The 14,568-nt window shown below is 42.4% G+C and overlaps 1 protein-coding gene across 1 annotated transcript in view; it reads left to right on the forward strand.

Annotated features, from left to right (window-relative positions):
* Positions 1 to 14,568, forward strand: part of LOC124607180 (sialin-like) — a 138,343-nt gene that overhangs the window by 48,332 nt on the left and 75,443 nt on the right. Inside the window, exon 4 of the mRNA XM_047139397.1 lies at positions 7,579 to 7,663. Coding sequence (XP_046995353.1) covers positions 7,579 to 7,663 — 85 coding nt within the window. The remainder of the gene's footprint in view (positions 1 to 7,578; positions 7,664 to 14,568) is intronic.

The following is a 14,568-nucleotide window of genomic DNA, read 5'->3' on the forward strand; positions in this document are numbered from 1 at the left end:
TACTTTACACTATCAGGACCAGAGGACCGCGCGCATCTACGAGGTGCTTGATTCTGTTTCCTGCTTTCTGTCGCCATTCACCCTCTACCCCGATCTTCAGCAAATCCTCATCGATTCCATGTCCCCACCTTTTCATCGGTCTTCCTAGCGGTTTTCTTACGCAGGGAGTAAAATCCATGATTTCCAGAGACTATGCTGTTTATCCATCTGACCGACATGTCCTGTCCATACTAGCCACTTGCTTCTCATCAGGCCTCTGATATTTGGTCTATTTGGATTTTCATACAGCTCACAATTATGCCAGATCCTCCACGCTCCCAGTGATCTCATTTTGTACGAGAAGATAGATCTTCCTTAAAATTTCCCATTAGAAAACGAGAAGATTATCTGAGTCTTTTTTCCGTACACTGCAAGCTTTCCAACCATACAGCCCCACGGCTTGAATAAGTGTTTTGTACAGCTGGAGTTTGAAATTCCTTGAGTTTGAAATTCCTTGACAGAGTGCGTAATGTAATAAGCTCACTCAGACCGCAGTATGATCAGTTTGCGGCTTGACTCCTCATTTTGATTTCTGTCTCACACGATGTGTCCTCTGTACAGATAGCCCCAGATATTTAAAATTATGAAGCCTTTTGTATTGTAAGCTTTCTATAAATAATTGGTCTATATATGTGAATACTGAATATTTTGTTTTCCAAAACTTTCTCCCGTGTAACGTGTACTTTAGGTATCGCGTTCAACAGCAAAGCAATAGCGACTGTTGATTGCCCCTGGGTTGCGCATGTGAACAACGTCTTGAAACAAAACTTTAAACTTAATTAAATGCAGAATTTGAAATAATGAAAATGAATCTAATTTACTACCAACAGAAGATAATTGTGTGCTCATTGAAAACTATATAACTGAAGCTCAGTATCGAAGTACACTGTGAAAGATGCTTGATATGAAGTGCAGTGTTTGACTTGGGATAACCAAAAAGATAAATTACTGCTACAATCAGAAAAAATAACTGTATGAAATTAATCTCCTTGCTTAGCACAACACCTGATAATTGAAGCTACGTGCTGTTTCATCATAAGAATGCAAAGATGAGATCTGCCCTGAAATAAACGTACTTACCTCTTACTCAGCATGCTACTTTGTGTCTGATTTACTGACGTTCTCGAATGCAAATACAAATCAGCAGATTCAGCAGATAAAGAAAAATAATCTACTGTAATTTTCTTTTTGCTTGTGAGAAACGATCTGTTGCTGCGTTTGGCATAAGGTGCAATGTACATACGACGAAAATATTCAAAACTTTACGAAGAATGATGGATGTGAGTTTTACTTTAAAGAAAGTCTTTCTTGAAAAATTAAACTCTGACTATTGACACAAAGGAATGAACAACATAAGAAGACTCTAAGAATTGCAAAATTCTCTCATTACAAAAATTACAGACACATCAACCAATTGCGTAATTTGCGACGTAATGAAAACAAAGAGGACAAATTAACACTAATCGTAAATATTATTACTTATCTGAGGGACAAAGATTCCCTTCAATGATAGTTCCGACAAACAAACATTTTATTCTTGCGTATGCATGGGTTACCTTCAAAAGTTCCTTCAAAAACCTTCTCGGCTGATACAAAGAATGAAATAGCTTTATAAACAAGTTTTCTTCTCTACAATTAAGTATTCCAGGTAGTTTCTCCCATATTCACTAATAACGGATCTAATTCTCTGAAAAGCTCAACCGCTCGCGACTATGTGTCAAATAACATTGCGCTGCACAACTGTCTGACTAGTAAGTGAACCACAAATAACGCTAAACATAGAGTCAAGGATCTTACTCACTAATCGTGCAGTACGCTCTTTCATCTTTGTCCCAGTACAGTAAAGGTGAATCATTTACAATGGCAGGAAGCATATGAAAACCGTACATTATGATCGGGTTCCGACTAGCAGAGGGTGGAATAGATCTCTTGAATAGATGTGAGTCCTGTTCATCACCAGATTCTCGGTCTCCGATCCATTCACAAGGAGAATGAGTCTACTCGCTGCCACCCACACACTGTCGCTCATACGCATCACTTCTTCCTTAGGGCTGGACAACAGGGCCACATCTTTGAAAAATGCGAGATGTGTGATTTTCTTACCCTCGATGTCCTCGAAGTTCTTATGGAAAGCTTCCCTCATTATCTTCCAGAGCGCCAGGATTAATAATATCGGTGGGACACCATCTTCTTGTCCTAACTCTGTTTTTATGTGAATACTCTCCGCGGATTGGTCCCCGAGCTTCACTTTGCCTTTGGAATCAATGTGTATTCCAAAGTCGGCCAGGCAATTCATCAGGCTCTCCCGGTGGATGCGGTCAGACCCCTTCCTAAAAGCCGGCCGGTGTGGTCGAGCGGTTCTAGGCGCTTCAGTCTGGAACCGCGCGACCGCTACGGTCGCAGGTTCGTATCCTGCTTCGGGCATGGATGTCTGTGATGTCCTTAGGTTAGTTAGGTTTAAGCAGCTCTATGTTCTAGCTGACTGATGACCTCAGTTGTTAAGTCTCATAGCGCTCAGAGCCATTTGAACCCTTCCTAAAATCTATGAAGAGCACATATCCCCACATCTCGATGAGGTAAATATTTGGAAATTTGTGCTAAGGACTATGGAACCAAACTGCTGAGGTCATCGGTCCCTTGGCTTACTCACTACTTAATCTAAATTAAAGTAACTTATGCTAAGGATAACACACACACACACCCATGCCCGAGGGAGTACTCGAACCTGTGACGGGGGGGGGGGGGGGGGGGGGGGGGGACTCGGCGAGGTGTCGCAGCCCATAGATGTTGTCGGGAGTCGAACAACCCTTTTCGAACCCTCTTGATATTCACCTCTGCAAACGGATGGACTCTATCCAGTATACAGTTGGACAAGACGTTATAGCAGACTTTCAGGAGGGTGATTCCTCTGTAGCTGGTGCAGTCTATTTTGTCACCTTTCTTGTGTATAGAGCAGAAGACAGCTATCTTCCAGTATTCTGGAATCTCCAAAATCAAGATTCTCTTGATTAGGTCTTGAATTTTCTTGTGGAGTCTCTTCCTTCCAACTTGAATGACATATGCCTGGATTCCATCTTCACTTAGGCTTTTGTCCTTTTTCAGATTCATTATCAGATTCTTTATTTCCTCCAATGTATGTGGCGGATAATCTGAATCTACAATGCCAGGAAGTTGAAATTCGGACACATCTTTAGGTTCACCACAGCTGAGGAACTCCCTGAAGTATTTTTTCCCATCTCTCAATAATGTTGAACTCATTGGTTAGTATAGTTCCATTATTTTCCTTGACGAATTTTTGGCAGCTCTGAAACCATTTCTTGAGCAAGTTAACTTTACGGTACACCGTTTGTGATTCTTTTCCAAAGAAATCTTGTTGAGCCTCCATTATCATTCCTTTGACCTACGTTCTCTTTGCTCTCCTCAGGGTTGCTTAGGTAGTTCTTCGCATTTCTTCGAACTGTGCTTTGCATTGAGCAAAATCTGCGCCTCGTAGCCAATTGTCCTTGGCTTCTCTTCTCTCCACAAAATAGCTTAATGCATTCGTCAGCTAACCAAATCTTCTTGCCGTGATCCGCTTCTTGATGAGTGCATTTGCCAACTCAGTTACTACATTCTTGATTTCTTTCCCGACTTCTTCTCTGTTCTTTTGTGAATCCGCTTCCTGCAGAATTCTAAATCGGTTGCTGAGCTAGAGTCGATATTTGCCTTTCTTTTTAGTACCCTTGAGTGCACCGACACGGTAGCGTACTACTCTCTTAAGGCTGCTTCTAACTCTGGCTGTGGGTTGTACTGGTATCTAGCTTTTTTACTAGGAAGCAGTCATTCCAGCACTCTGCAGCTCGCGATGTCTGTCCTCTGTCACAGCTTCTATAATATACTGTGTACCAGTGTCATCCCAACAAACTTCCTGTAAAGTAGCTAAATCATCCTATGTCTTTCGATCTCCTTGACTAGACTGATTAAGGTTTCTGTTTTATATAAACTACGAATATTCTATCTTCCAAATCGTATACCTTGTTCCCGAGCTTTTCGTATATTTCGTACTATCAAATTCCGTTGCTTCCTTGTAGTTCATTTACCGTTAACAAGTTCTCTGTGATGGAGTGGTAACCCATAGCCAACCCCTATCCTGGAGAATAGGGGTTTTTGATTTGGAGTAGCCTTCCCTTAAATGAATTGTTTTCTCTACAATTGTCAAGTTCGTGTACTTTTCTCTTAAGAATGTGAAAGGATGAAGGACAGCGAGTGGGAAGATCGTGCTTTGTGAGACACACTTCGTCTGGTTCATCGACTAAGACCTGTCTGGACTGGGAGACCCTATCAGTATTTGTGCTACCGCCGGCATAGCCCTTAGTGTTGCACGAACATGCAAACCTCTCCGGCCGCACGCACGGTACTACTTTAAGGCGGTGTCACTTGGAGAGGACAGGTACTGTATGCTGCTACCATTCACCCGGCCTTCTGTAGTGCCATTGGCGACTGTGCCAACTTTGGACGCATCCGTAGAGCTTAGACGAGTGCTATAAGTTGAGGATATCAGTCCAGCATACCAAAAAGTGGCGTCTGAATGTGTCTCATTTCTGCTGGGCCAGCATTTTGACTCAACTGTTCCCAATTGGAGAACTTTTTTTCAGTAACGACAAAACATCCTTCACCAATAAGATCACCGGATTCATGTCACTAAGACCATGCGCAACGTTGACGATCGGCTGTGACAATATACCGTATGAAATACAGACTTTTAGCCGTGCAGAGCCGGCCGATGTGGCCGAGCGGTTCTAGGCGCATCAGTCTGGAAACGCGCGCCTGCTGCGGTCGCAGGTTCGAATCCTGCCTCGGACATGGGTGTGTGTGATGTCCTTAGGTTAGTTAGGTTTAAGTAGTTCTAAGTTCTAGTGGACTGATGACCTCAGATGTTAAGTCCCATAGTGCTTAGAGCCATTTGAACCATTTAGCCGTGCAGACAGTACTAGCTAAGAAGCGACCTCTCGCGTCCGTCGGCCGTCGTAATTTAATATATTATTATTATTATTATTATTATTTTGATTGTTGCCGACTTACGTGGTGGGCCTTAATAAAAATGATATTTCATTCAATTTTGATTTACGGTTAAATGCTTTTGTGAAGTTCTCCTTTTTAACAATATTAATCTTAAATTATTTGTTACGTTAATGAATGTTAGACTCTCTGAATCTTAAAACATGAGCATACAAGTTGAACATTGGAATAAACTTTCCATATTAATTTCCTCGGCTAGTCAGTTCACTTTAAAGCAAAAGATCTTTAGTTATTAATTACAATTGCGGACCACACACGCGCGAGAGTATTTTTTCTTACCTCCGTTAACCATTGTATTGTAGTCGGAGTCCTGGCTATGGCTCTCGGCTATGGTACTGAAAATAAGAATCTTCAAGCTACGTATTTTCTGCAACGTCGGGCGGCTGTGGAGAAAAATTAATATTATTATATTTTGACTAAAGTTCAGTCTTGATTACATCATGTATGTTTTAATGATATAGGTAACCGGTTTCGGTTCTTTCTACAAAACCATCATCAGACCTGTGGATAAATTTTAAGAAATACTAGATACCAATCTTTAAATAAAATGAAAGTGTCTAATGATGTCAAAATTTAACAAGATAATATAAAATAAATTATACCCATGGCTCCCTTAGGATGGTAGGCGGAGCTCTCCTCGCTGCTACGCAGTCAACTGATGGTTATGAGTGCTGAGCAAGAGCTTAAATATGCAGAGGCTCCGCCTACTTCCTGTCACACTACTTCACAACTGCCAATCAGCGTTCATAATATGACGCCATCGTCAAAGTATAAAAGTAGGAAATACACTAATAACATAAAATTGATTCATTTAAATGTCTGATTAACAGATAGTTAGTATGTCTACAGCTTATTTATATTTTGGATAAAAACAGTGAACTACGATGAGTAATAGTTGTGCCCTCTATGGGCAACCTTAATACTATTACAGTGCCAGTTACATCAAAGATGTGAAAGTCCTTGGCGTTGTGGTATATATCGATTATACCGAGTCGCCTACATTACAATTGCATCTTTGTTGGATGCTGCAGAATCGTCTTATTTTAACTGTAGTTTTTATAGCAATATTCTTTAAAGCATTAGGGTAGCAGCCAAGAGTGCGTTCCACATTATGTATATCTGAATAACTGATGAGACTGCTGATTAAATTTTTTAAAATCATTGATCTAATAGTTTTTATAATAATCAATGTCAATTTAATAAATTTTTTTATGTTGTGCAGCATATTTTACATACATTGCTTTTGCCATGGGTATAACTAGTCTTATATTTTTAAAAAACAAAAGAGTAGATGCTTTTATTATAAAATTTCGTCAAAAAGGTCGTAATAATATTTTTCGCGAAAATCTAATTGTTCATTGAGCAGCATTGATGATTTGGTTTTCAAATGAGCATATATCTCGATTTCTTCTAGGATATTCATAAGTAAGCCCTGTCTTCCCGAAGGACAAGAGAGACCATCCCACCTTTCTCTCTCAGTCAATAAGGACACTTCTCTCGTTCCCTACATATCCAAACTTTCAGCCAATGGGCGTTCAAATCGCTGTTGCTAGGCGGATCTGACGTCAAGTTTGCGGACATTGTGACGGAAGTGTGTCTCGGAACACTGTCTCAGATTGTAAGATCCTACTCCCGAATAGTCGGATCTTGTCCCTAGAAAGGTTGCACAACATTGCCTCCTATGATTTCATCACTACTGCTCCTTGCTGACGCTTAATTGTTAAATGTAAATGTAGCCTGGCTGCTACCGAACATTCCCCATCGCATAAATATGCATAATACTTGACTTAAACGCGTGGAGGGAATGCACATATGCATTACACCAAGCCGAATAACTGCTTGCTTGAAGGCCAGAGGTGGACCAACGCGTTATTGAATTGCTCAGTTTGTGAAGCATTTCTCTTGAATAAAGGATTCAATTTTCTGAAACTGGAATTATTTGTTTGTCTGCATATGTACATCACATCTACCAAATTCCGTCCCATTCAGATAATATATTTGTGGTGTGTGCTCTTTTTTGTCTTAGAGTATATATTAAAGGTTAAAACATTTCTCTTTTTCGGTAAAGATTTTTGCCAGTCTGCTTTTGCTATCCTCTTCACTTACCAGACAACGACAATTTTCAACTAATTTCAGAGCCTTTTTTCTGAATGTAATTTCATCCATATCACATGACTTTATGAAGTTGAGCTATTAATAACGTCTGTCATTCACGAAATATTAATGCTCAAAACGAGTAGTACAGTATTACTAAACGAAATTATGACTGGTTTCAGTATACCATTTATTGTTTTATACTATTGTTTTACACAGTGAAGTAGGCCTAACTCTAAACTGTCTGCTTTAACAACTCTTACAAATGCCTATTTGTTTTCTTTTTGGGAATTTAAAGAACACTTTTCCACAGCAGCTACGGAAACACTCGTGTTTGAACGTTACTGTCTAGACAAGCTATTTACGCTCGCTCCTCTTGCCTTCTAGGGCGGCATTGTACCGACAGTGCAGACTCTCATATGCAGTTGGGCCCCTGACCACGAAAGAAGCAGGTTCTCAATAGTATTCTTGGGTAAGTTGCAAGCTGCTGAACCACGTTTTACTAGCTGAAATACTGACGTAATGTCTTCTTCTCAATCCTTCAGTAATGCTGTGTACATATATTCCACAAAATGAAAACTGTGGTATGCTTATCTCTTTTCTGAATCTTTTTCTGTTTTTCATTCTACACACTACAAACGTTTTCGATTTTGTACTGTAGTACCTTTGAGAGTGATACCAGCAGACAGAACGCCATTACGCCTGTGGTCACTATAGAGCTCCATTAATCCGTCACCATATGAGAACTTAAGAATCCAACAGGGACACACAACAGCTAGGTCATTAGCATCCATACAGTAGTAGATACAAATTACGTGGTGTGATAAACTATTCGACGGGATATTAGTGATGATACCCCGAAACTACCTGAAAAGAAAAAGCACAGAACATAATATGATCGTTCATACATGGCTGTTATACGTGGCTGTTACAACCACCACTTTCGATAGAGCAGGTATTCGTATCTCTCTGTGATCCTCATTCACAACAGAAACACGTCACAGTCACTACAGTCATATACAGTAAACACATGAAATCACGACACAGAGTTAACATGTCGTGCCAGTTCTCCAAAGCAGTGAACATTCACAATTAGGCGGCTGTACGTGTGCCTCTCTGCAGAGTTAGCATGTCGTGCCAGTATTCCAAAGCTGTACGTATGCCTCTGTCTCTCACCCTACAATATCATACGATTTCAATTTTTATTCGCCAAAAAGCTGTTTCACTTCCAGGCCTAAAGATCAGCAATCAGTATTTCTTAAAATGAGGTTGGAAATAGCAGTGGTTTCAGAACGGTGCTGTAGCATAGTGATTATGTTATTTGCTGATCATGATGAAACGTGTGAGTTCGAATCTTTGTCGGGTTGATTTACCTTTTTCTTTTATATCTTTATCGGAATTACTGCGATCATTATTTTTATTCCTTTAATTGGTTTAAATATATTTTTTTAAAGTTTCTAATGCTATGCTGCAGCATTTTAATAACATTAGCAACTTTTTTATTTGCTATCTTTTTTACTTCCTTTTCTTCTTTTCTTCTTTTGGAATCTCTGTTCAAGTGGTTATAAGTTATTTTATTTACCTATTCTAATATTTAAGGGTATGAAAATCCTGATCCATCTGTTAAACACGTACCGGGTAATTTAAGTGCAGCTACTCACAGAGGTCTGGTGTGGGCTGTATTACGTTCAGCAGCGAAATTTGGTAGATATTCTAACACGTTTTTTTCCTCTATTGTCATTTCACTCCCCATAATGGAGTGGGCTGGCAGCGGCACAATACGCCGCCCTTCAACCAAGAGAGTTACAAAAAACATAAGGACTTGAGAAAATAATACATAAATGAGAATGGTAAAAGTGGGTGAATAAACGATAACAAAAACAGATGAGTATAAAATGTAGATCAAAAAACATAGATGAGAGCCACACTCACATGTGGAGAATGAGCACTGTAGATCGAAGTGAAAACAAAGAAGCACCATAGCGGGCACACAAATGAGTGACACTGGCGACACCGTTGGTGGCGGTGAAACGTAGCACTGCACACAGCACCGGAGAAACACTGGGATCACAACAGAAACGTTAAAAATCACTGCACCGAAGGAGGTACCTACCATCAGGTGAAGTGTGGGGAGGGGGGGGGGGGGGAAGAAAAGGGAGGGGGGAGAGGCGGTATGGAGAAACCAGGAGGGGGGCAGTGGAGGCGAGAAGGAAAGGAGCAGATTGCAGCACTGCATTGATACCAATGTTCATCACTTCGAACACCTTCTGTAAATGGACGTTCATGCCACCTATGTGACCTTCGTTGAACTTCAAAGACCTTACTGTTACACGTCATTGCATTCGTCTTGATAGCTGCTATCAGAAAATAAGTGCCAAACTATAGCATCTTATTAAAAAAAAAACCAAGTTGACCTTCATATCTCTGATGAGACCACACCTAGCAACAAAAACCCAACGTCATATTACGACCCTCATTGTCCCATGCAACATTTGTCTCACAAGCTTTTCAGCTACTATCATACTTCCTGAGTTATTATAGGTGCCTATAGTTGGTGACTCACCCTGTATATAAGCTGATGTGGTGAATGATCTCTTCAGTGCAGATGCATGCCAGGCACGAATTCTTATGGAAATAGGCGAAATAACACGAGTAATGAGGACAATGGGGAAGGGGCACTACATTTGCAGTGCATGGATAAGTTGAAAATTTAGGTCTGATGGGAAGTGTGCTAGGGTAGTCTGTGCAGTTGCGATGACTACTGTGTCTGGATTGTTAAGCTGCCATGGTAGCACAGTCGGATCAGTCAGAGGGCTGGTTCACATGTGCAATTAAAAAGAAAAACTGAGTGAAGGGAAAGAATTTCGATTTGGCACATATTTTTAACTTTCCCAATTGATTTTAGTCAGCACCTGCTTGCAGTCAAGTTCTGTAATCCTTTTGTGTTTTATGATTTAATCTGATGCAAAAGTCACTGATCCCTTCAGATAGTCCAACGCCCTCATTTCACCTTCCTTGCTTTTAATTTTTACTCCAACGTACGAACCTCCTGTTAGTTTCATGAGTCTCTTAGGTTTTTTTTTTTTTTGGCTCCTTATTACGAGTTTCGTTTTAGTTTGTTTCTAGTGTTGTACAGCGGGTATTTTGCGTTTCACCGGGTTTTACGCTATCAGTGTTGTTGTGTATCCCTATTTCATCTCATTGTTGGTTGATTTTGAAGACGGGACTGAACAGTGGGGTCATCAGTCCCATGATCTAGGATGACAGAAATCAAGGGGCGAACAACAGAAACAACACAGTTTAGTCTAGGGAAAGGGATAACGTGCAAACAAAGAGGGAAAATGGATGTCTGGGCAGCAGGGAGAAGAAAGAACAGGAGGGGGTTGGTGGAAACGTGGAAAGCAGAGGTGCCTCAGAAACGCTAGGCACAGTGGGTCACATGCACTGCCACTAACTTTTCCTGACGCCGACGCTAAACCGCTATCACGGTATACCGGGGATAACACCAGTGCAGTAAACACAAGAAAAGGGGAAATAAAAGTGCACAATAGCCCAGAGAAAATTGAGGGAAAATATGGGGAGAGCCTGACCAGCATAGAAGCAAGGCCAAGGCCTCCATAGCCAACACCTAAGCCAATTGTTGGACTCAAATTCCAGAGGAAAATTCAAGGACTTAAACTTGAGAGGACAAACCACTTTCACCAAGGACAGACGTAACCATGTGAGGATCTCTGCTAACACCTGAGACAAGGAAGGTGAGAGGACATATTTAGTGTGAAGAGACAAAAGCCAGGGGCAGTCCAGCAAAATATGGATCACCATGTGCACAGCCCCACAACTACAAAGGGGGGGGGGGGGGGGGAGTGGAGCTGAGGCTCAATGCAGAGTAAGAAACCATGGGTCAACCTAGTATGGCCAATACAAAGATGGCAGAGAATATTAGGTCCCTGCCGGGAGGGGCAGAGGGGTCTCATTGATGGTGCGAAGTTTATTAGACACGAGGGTAGCCTCCTAAGAGTCAGCCAATGGTTGTACAAAAACAAAAAGGGATATGATGTAAGGCTGCAAATCTGCCCCACAGAGAAAGAGGGGTAGGTGATCGCTCCCCCCCCCCCCCCCCCCCCCCCAAGTTCATTACTCAGGATACGTACGTGGCCAACGTGGCCAGGAACCCAGAGAAATTTGACTGAACAAGCAGCGTCATCTAGGTCAGCGAGAAGGTGGCAGAGACCAAGGGATGCCAGTAAAAACACCGACAGATAGTCAAATAAAATGCTTCAAATGGCTTTAAGCACTATTGGACTTAACATCTGAGGTCATCAGTCCCATAGACTTAGAAATAGTTAAACCTAACTAACCTAAGAACATCACACACATCCATACCTGAGGCAGGATTCGAACCTGCGACTGTAGCAGTAGCGCGGTGCCGGACTCATGGGCAGTCAGCTTTGGGGTGCACAGACTGTGTGAGACTGTGTGTCCCATGACCAGTTTGTGGCAGCAGGCGTCTGTCCTGAGGGACGCCAGGAGGTGTGGTCCTTGGCGGGAGACCCACCACTGACGGGCGCCAAAGAAGGGGGGCACTGCTTCGGCAGGGAAGGGGAGTTGCACCTGGAGGGGAGGGTCAGAGAACTGCAGGGGAGGGGGAGAGGAGAGGGGGTCGGAACAGGGGTAACGAAGAGGGAGGAGGGGTAAGGGCACAACAGAGGTAAAAGTGGAACTAATCGATACAAGATGAAGTCGGTCAAATTTCTGACGAGCCTCTGCATAAGATAAACGATCCAGGCACTTTGTCTATTCCTTGCCTTCTTATAAGCCATACAATCTGGCGAGTGTGGAGAGTGATTATTGTGACAATTTACACACACAAGTGGCAGAACACAGGGGCTCCCCTCCACGTTGATAGTTTGCTGTACATCAGGAAGTCATGTGCCAGATACATAAGCACCGGATGCACCTTATGAGTGGCGGGACTTATGGCTTCACATCATACTGATAACACATAACCTTGACTTGCTCTGGCAATATATCTTTCTCGAAAGCCAGAATAAAGCTGTCGATACTGGTGTGGTTGTTCTTGCGACCTTTCTGCACATGCCAAACAAAATGAACGCTCCGTCGTTCCGAACTAACCCAAAGCTCCTCATTAGTTTGAAGGATGAGGTCCCTATGAAAAATGACTTCCTGGACCATATTCAAAGACTAGTGAAGTGTAATGAACACCGAGACGTCGACAACTTGATTAGAAGCAAGAAGAGCTGCAGATTGGGCAGCAGAAGAAGTTTTGATCAACAGGGAACCCGACTGCATCTTACTGAGAGACTCCGCTTCACCAAACTTGTCTTCTATATTTTTCTTAAAAAATAACGGCTTTGCGGTGGTGAATGTGACCCTGTCCATCCTATTACAGACCAGTGGGTAAAGGGTGGCACCCCAAGACAGCGAGACTGGCTCTCCTCCCATGGTATAGCTAGGGAAGGGAAGGCTGCAGGATCATAAGAAGTAGCGTTCAGTGATCCACTACCACCAGAAGACACAGCCATAGGGTAAAGGCTAGATTTTTGGAGCTCGATACACTTCATGTGCAAAGAATTCTCCCTGTTACCACCCACTCTAATCAGGGTCTCTCCCCATGGGCGCCACCCAGCCACAGCAAGGATCATCTGGCATGGCGGCTGTTGTCGGGAGTTCCGATGCTCTACAATGACAAGCAACCACTCCTAAGCATACATGGGGAGGCAACAGCTCAGATGTCTGAAGTGTGATCCCTATGCTGTCATGGGGCTCAGCCAGATGGATACATACTAGCTCCACCACACTGACTGGCAACGTGTGCTTGTGACCTAGTGGGGCTGAGGGGTCTATGACTGGGAAGGAAGGGGTGAGAGGAACCCACGTTGCAGACGCTAGGGAGAGAGTTCTTCCCCAAATGGTTCACACTATCGAGAGAAAATTTTGAAGTGGAGGTCAAACACCTAAAGGGGACCAAAAACGCCAAAAAGGAAGGATGACAGAGAAAAGGCACGGGGAACAAAACCGCAAGGAGTACAGGAAAACAGGTGGATAGCCAAGTAAACATGGAATGAAGGGAAGGAGGGGGAGGAGCGAGAATAGGGAGGGAGAGACAAGGGGAAGGAAATGCAGCCTGGGGAGGTATGGGCTGCAGTAGCCTAGAGTCCCGTGACCGCCATGCACGAACTCACGAAAGGAGCATGATACCCCTGGGGGGTTTTCCCCTCGTACCCTGCAGTGCTGCCACTGACTGGCATGAGTACGATCTGTGTTGGCCGGCATCTTGGTGTAAGAATATCTTAGCTGTATCGCAATGCTGTATGGTATTACAAGGGACACGTTAGCGCGTGAAAACTTGAATTCTTTGGTTGTCACATTTCGCAGCCCACCTTCTATCATTTTGGGCCTTTTTGGTTATCTGCCACAACCGATTTCGCCGCGTTGGTAAGCACGTGAAGTTGTTCAGAGATAACGTGAGCATTGCTTTATAAGTCCTGTTGATACTTGTCTCCCCTAATTCATGAGTTTTCAAGCCTTCTGTATGCTTGTCTGCTACGAGACAATTTGCCTCTAGATGGTCCGCAGACGCACAGGGTGTTCAAGTTCTCGGTTGCCAGTCATAAATTACTTACGCGGGAAAATCTTGTATCATAACACAAGACAGTATGTGTCTTTTAAGGCAAGCTTCTTTACACCACCAACTAACTAAAAAAACGTATTCGTGTACTTTTTCAGCCCAAACCTATATGACATCACCGTACTGAGGATGTTTCGGTGTTATCTTGTTGAGATCGATCTCTAAGGACAAATTAAACACGTGCATATGTGAAATGCAGTCTGTCGTCAGTGGTTGCTTGGGAAGTGGAAATACTGGGCAAAGGAAATTGAACATCATTTGTAATAGGAACACAATTCATTTTATCTCCCAGTCTAATGTAGAACTCCAACAACATAACAATTTTATTAACATAATAGGAAAGTGCAAACGATCGAGTTACAAACAATCTTGCCGATCCCTGGTGCACCTCGGGAGGCCGGACTCTAACCGTGATGTCGTCCAATAGTCTGGAAGCATCCAGGAACACCCATTCAGTTATGCAGACACCGGGCACTTCTAAAACACATATACAAGGTAACTTAAAAAATAAATATAAAAATGTAAGAACACGGATCGACCCGCCCATCTAACAAAAAATTTAAGAAAATGTAAATTTCCTTTAACGTAATAAGGTTCACAAAGTATTCTTTTAAAACAACACAATACAAAGAATTTTTATGTAACAAACTCCTCCATAATTTGTAAATGGCCAATAATCGACCAGAAAGTCAATAACAATTGCAATTACTGGATAAACTTCCAGTATA

Source organism: Schistocerca americana, chromosome 3 (assembly GCF_021461395.2).
Source record: "Schistocerca americana isolate TAMUIC-IGC-003095 chromosome 3, iqSchAmer2.1, whole genome shotgun sequence".
Classification (NCBI taxonomy): domain Eukaryota; kingdom Metazoa; phylum Arthropoda; class Insecta; order Orthoptera; family Acrididae; genus Schistocerca; species Schistocerca americana.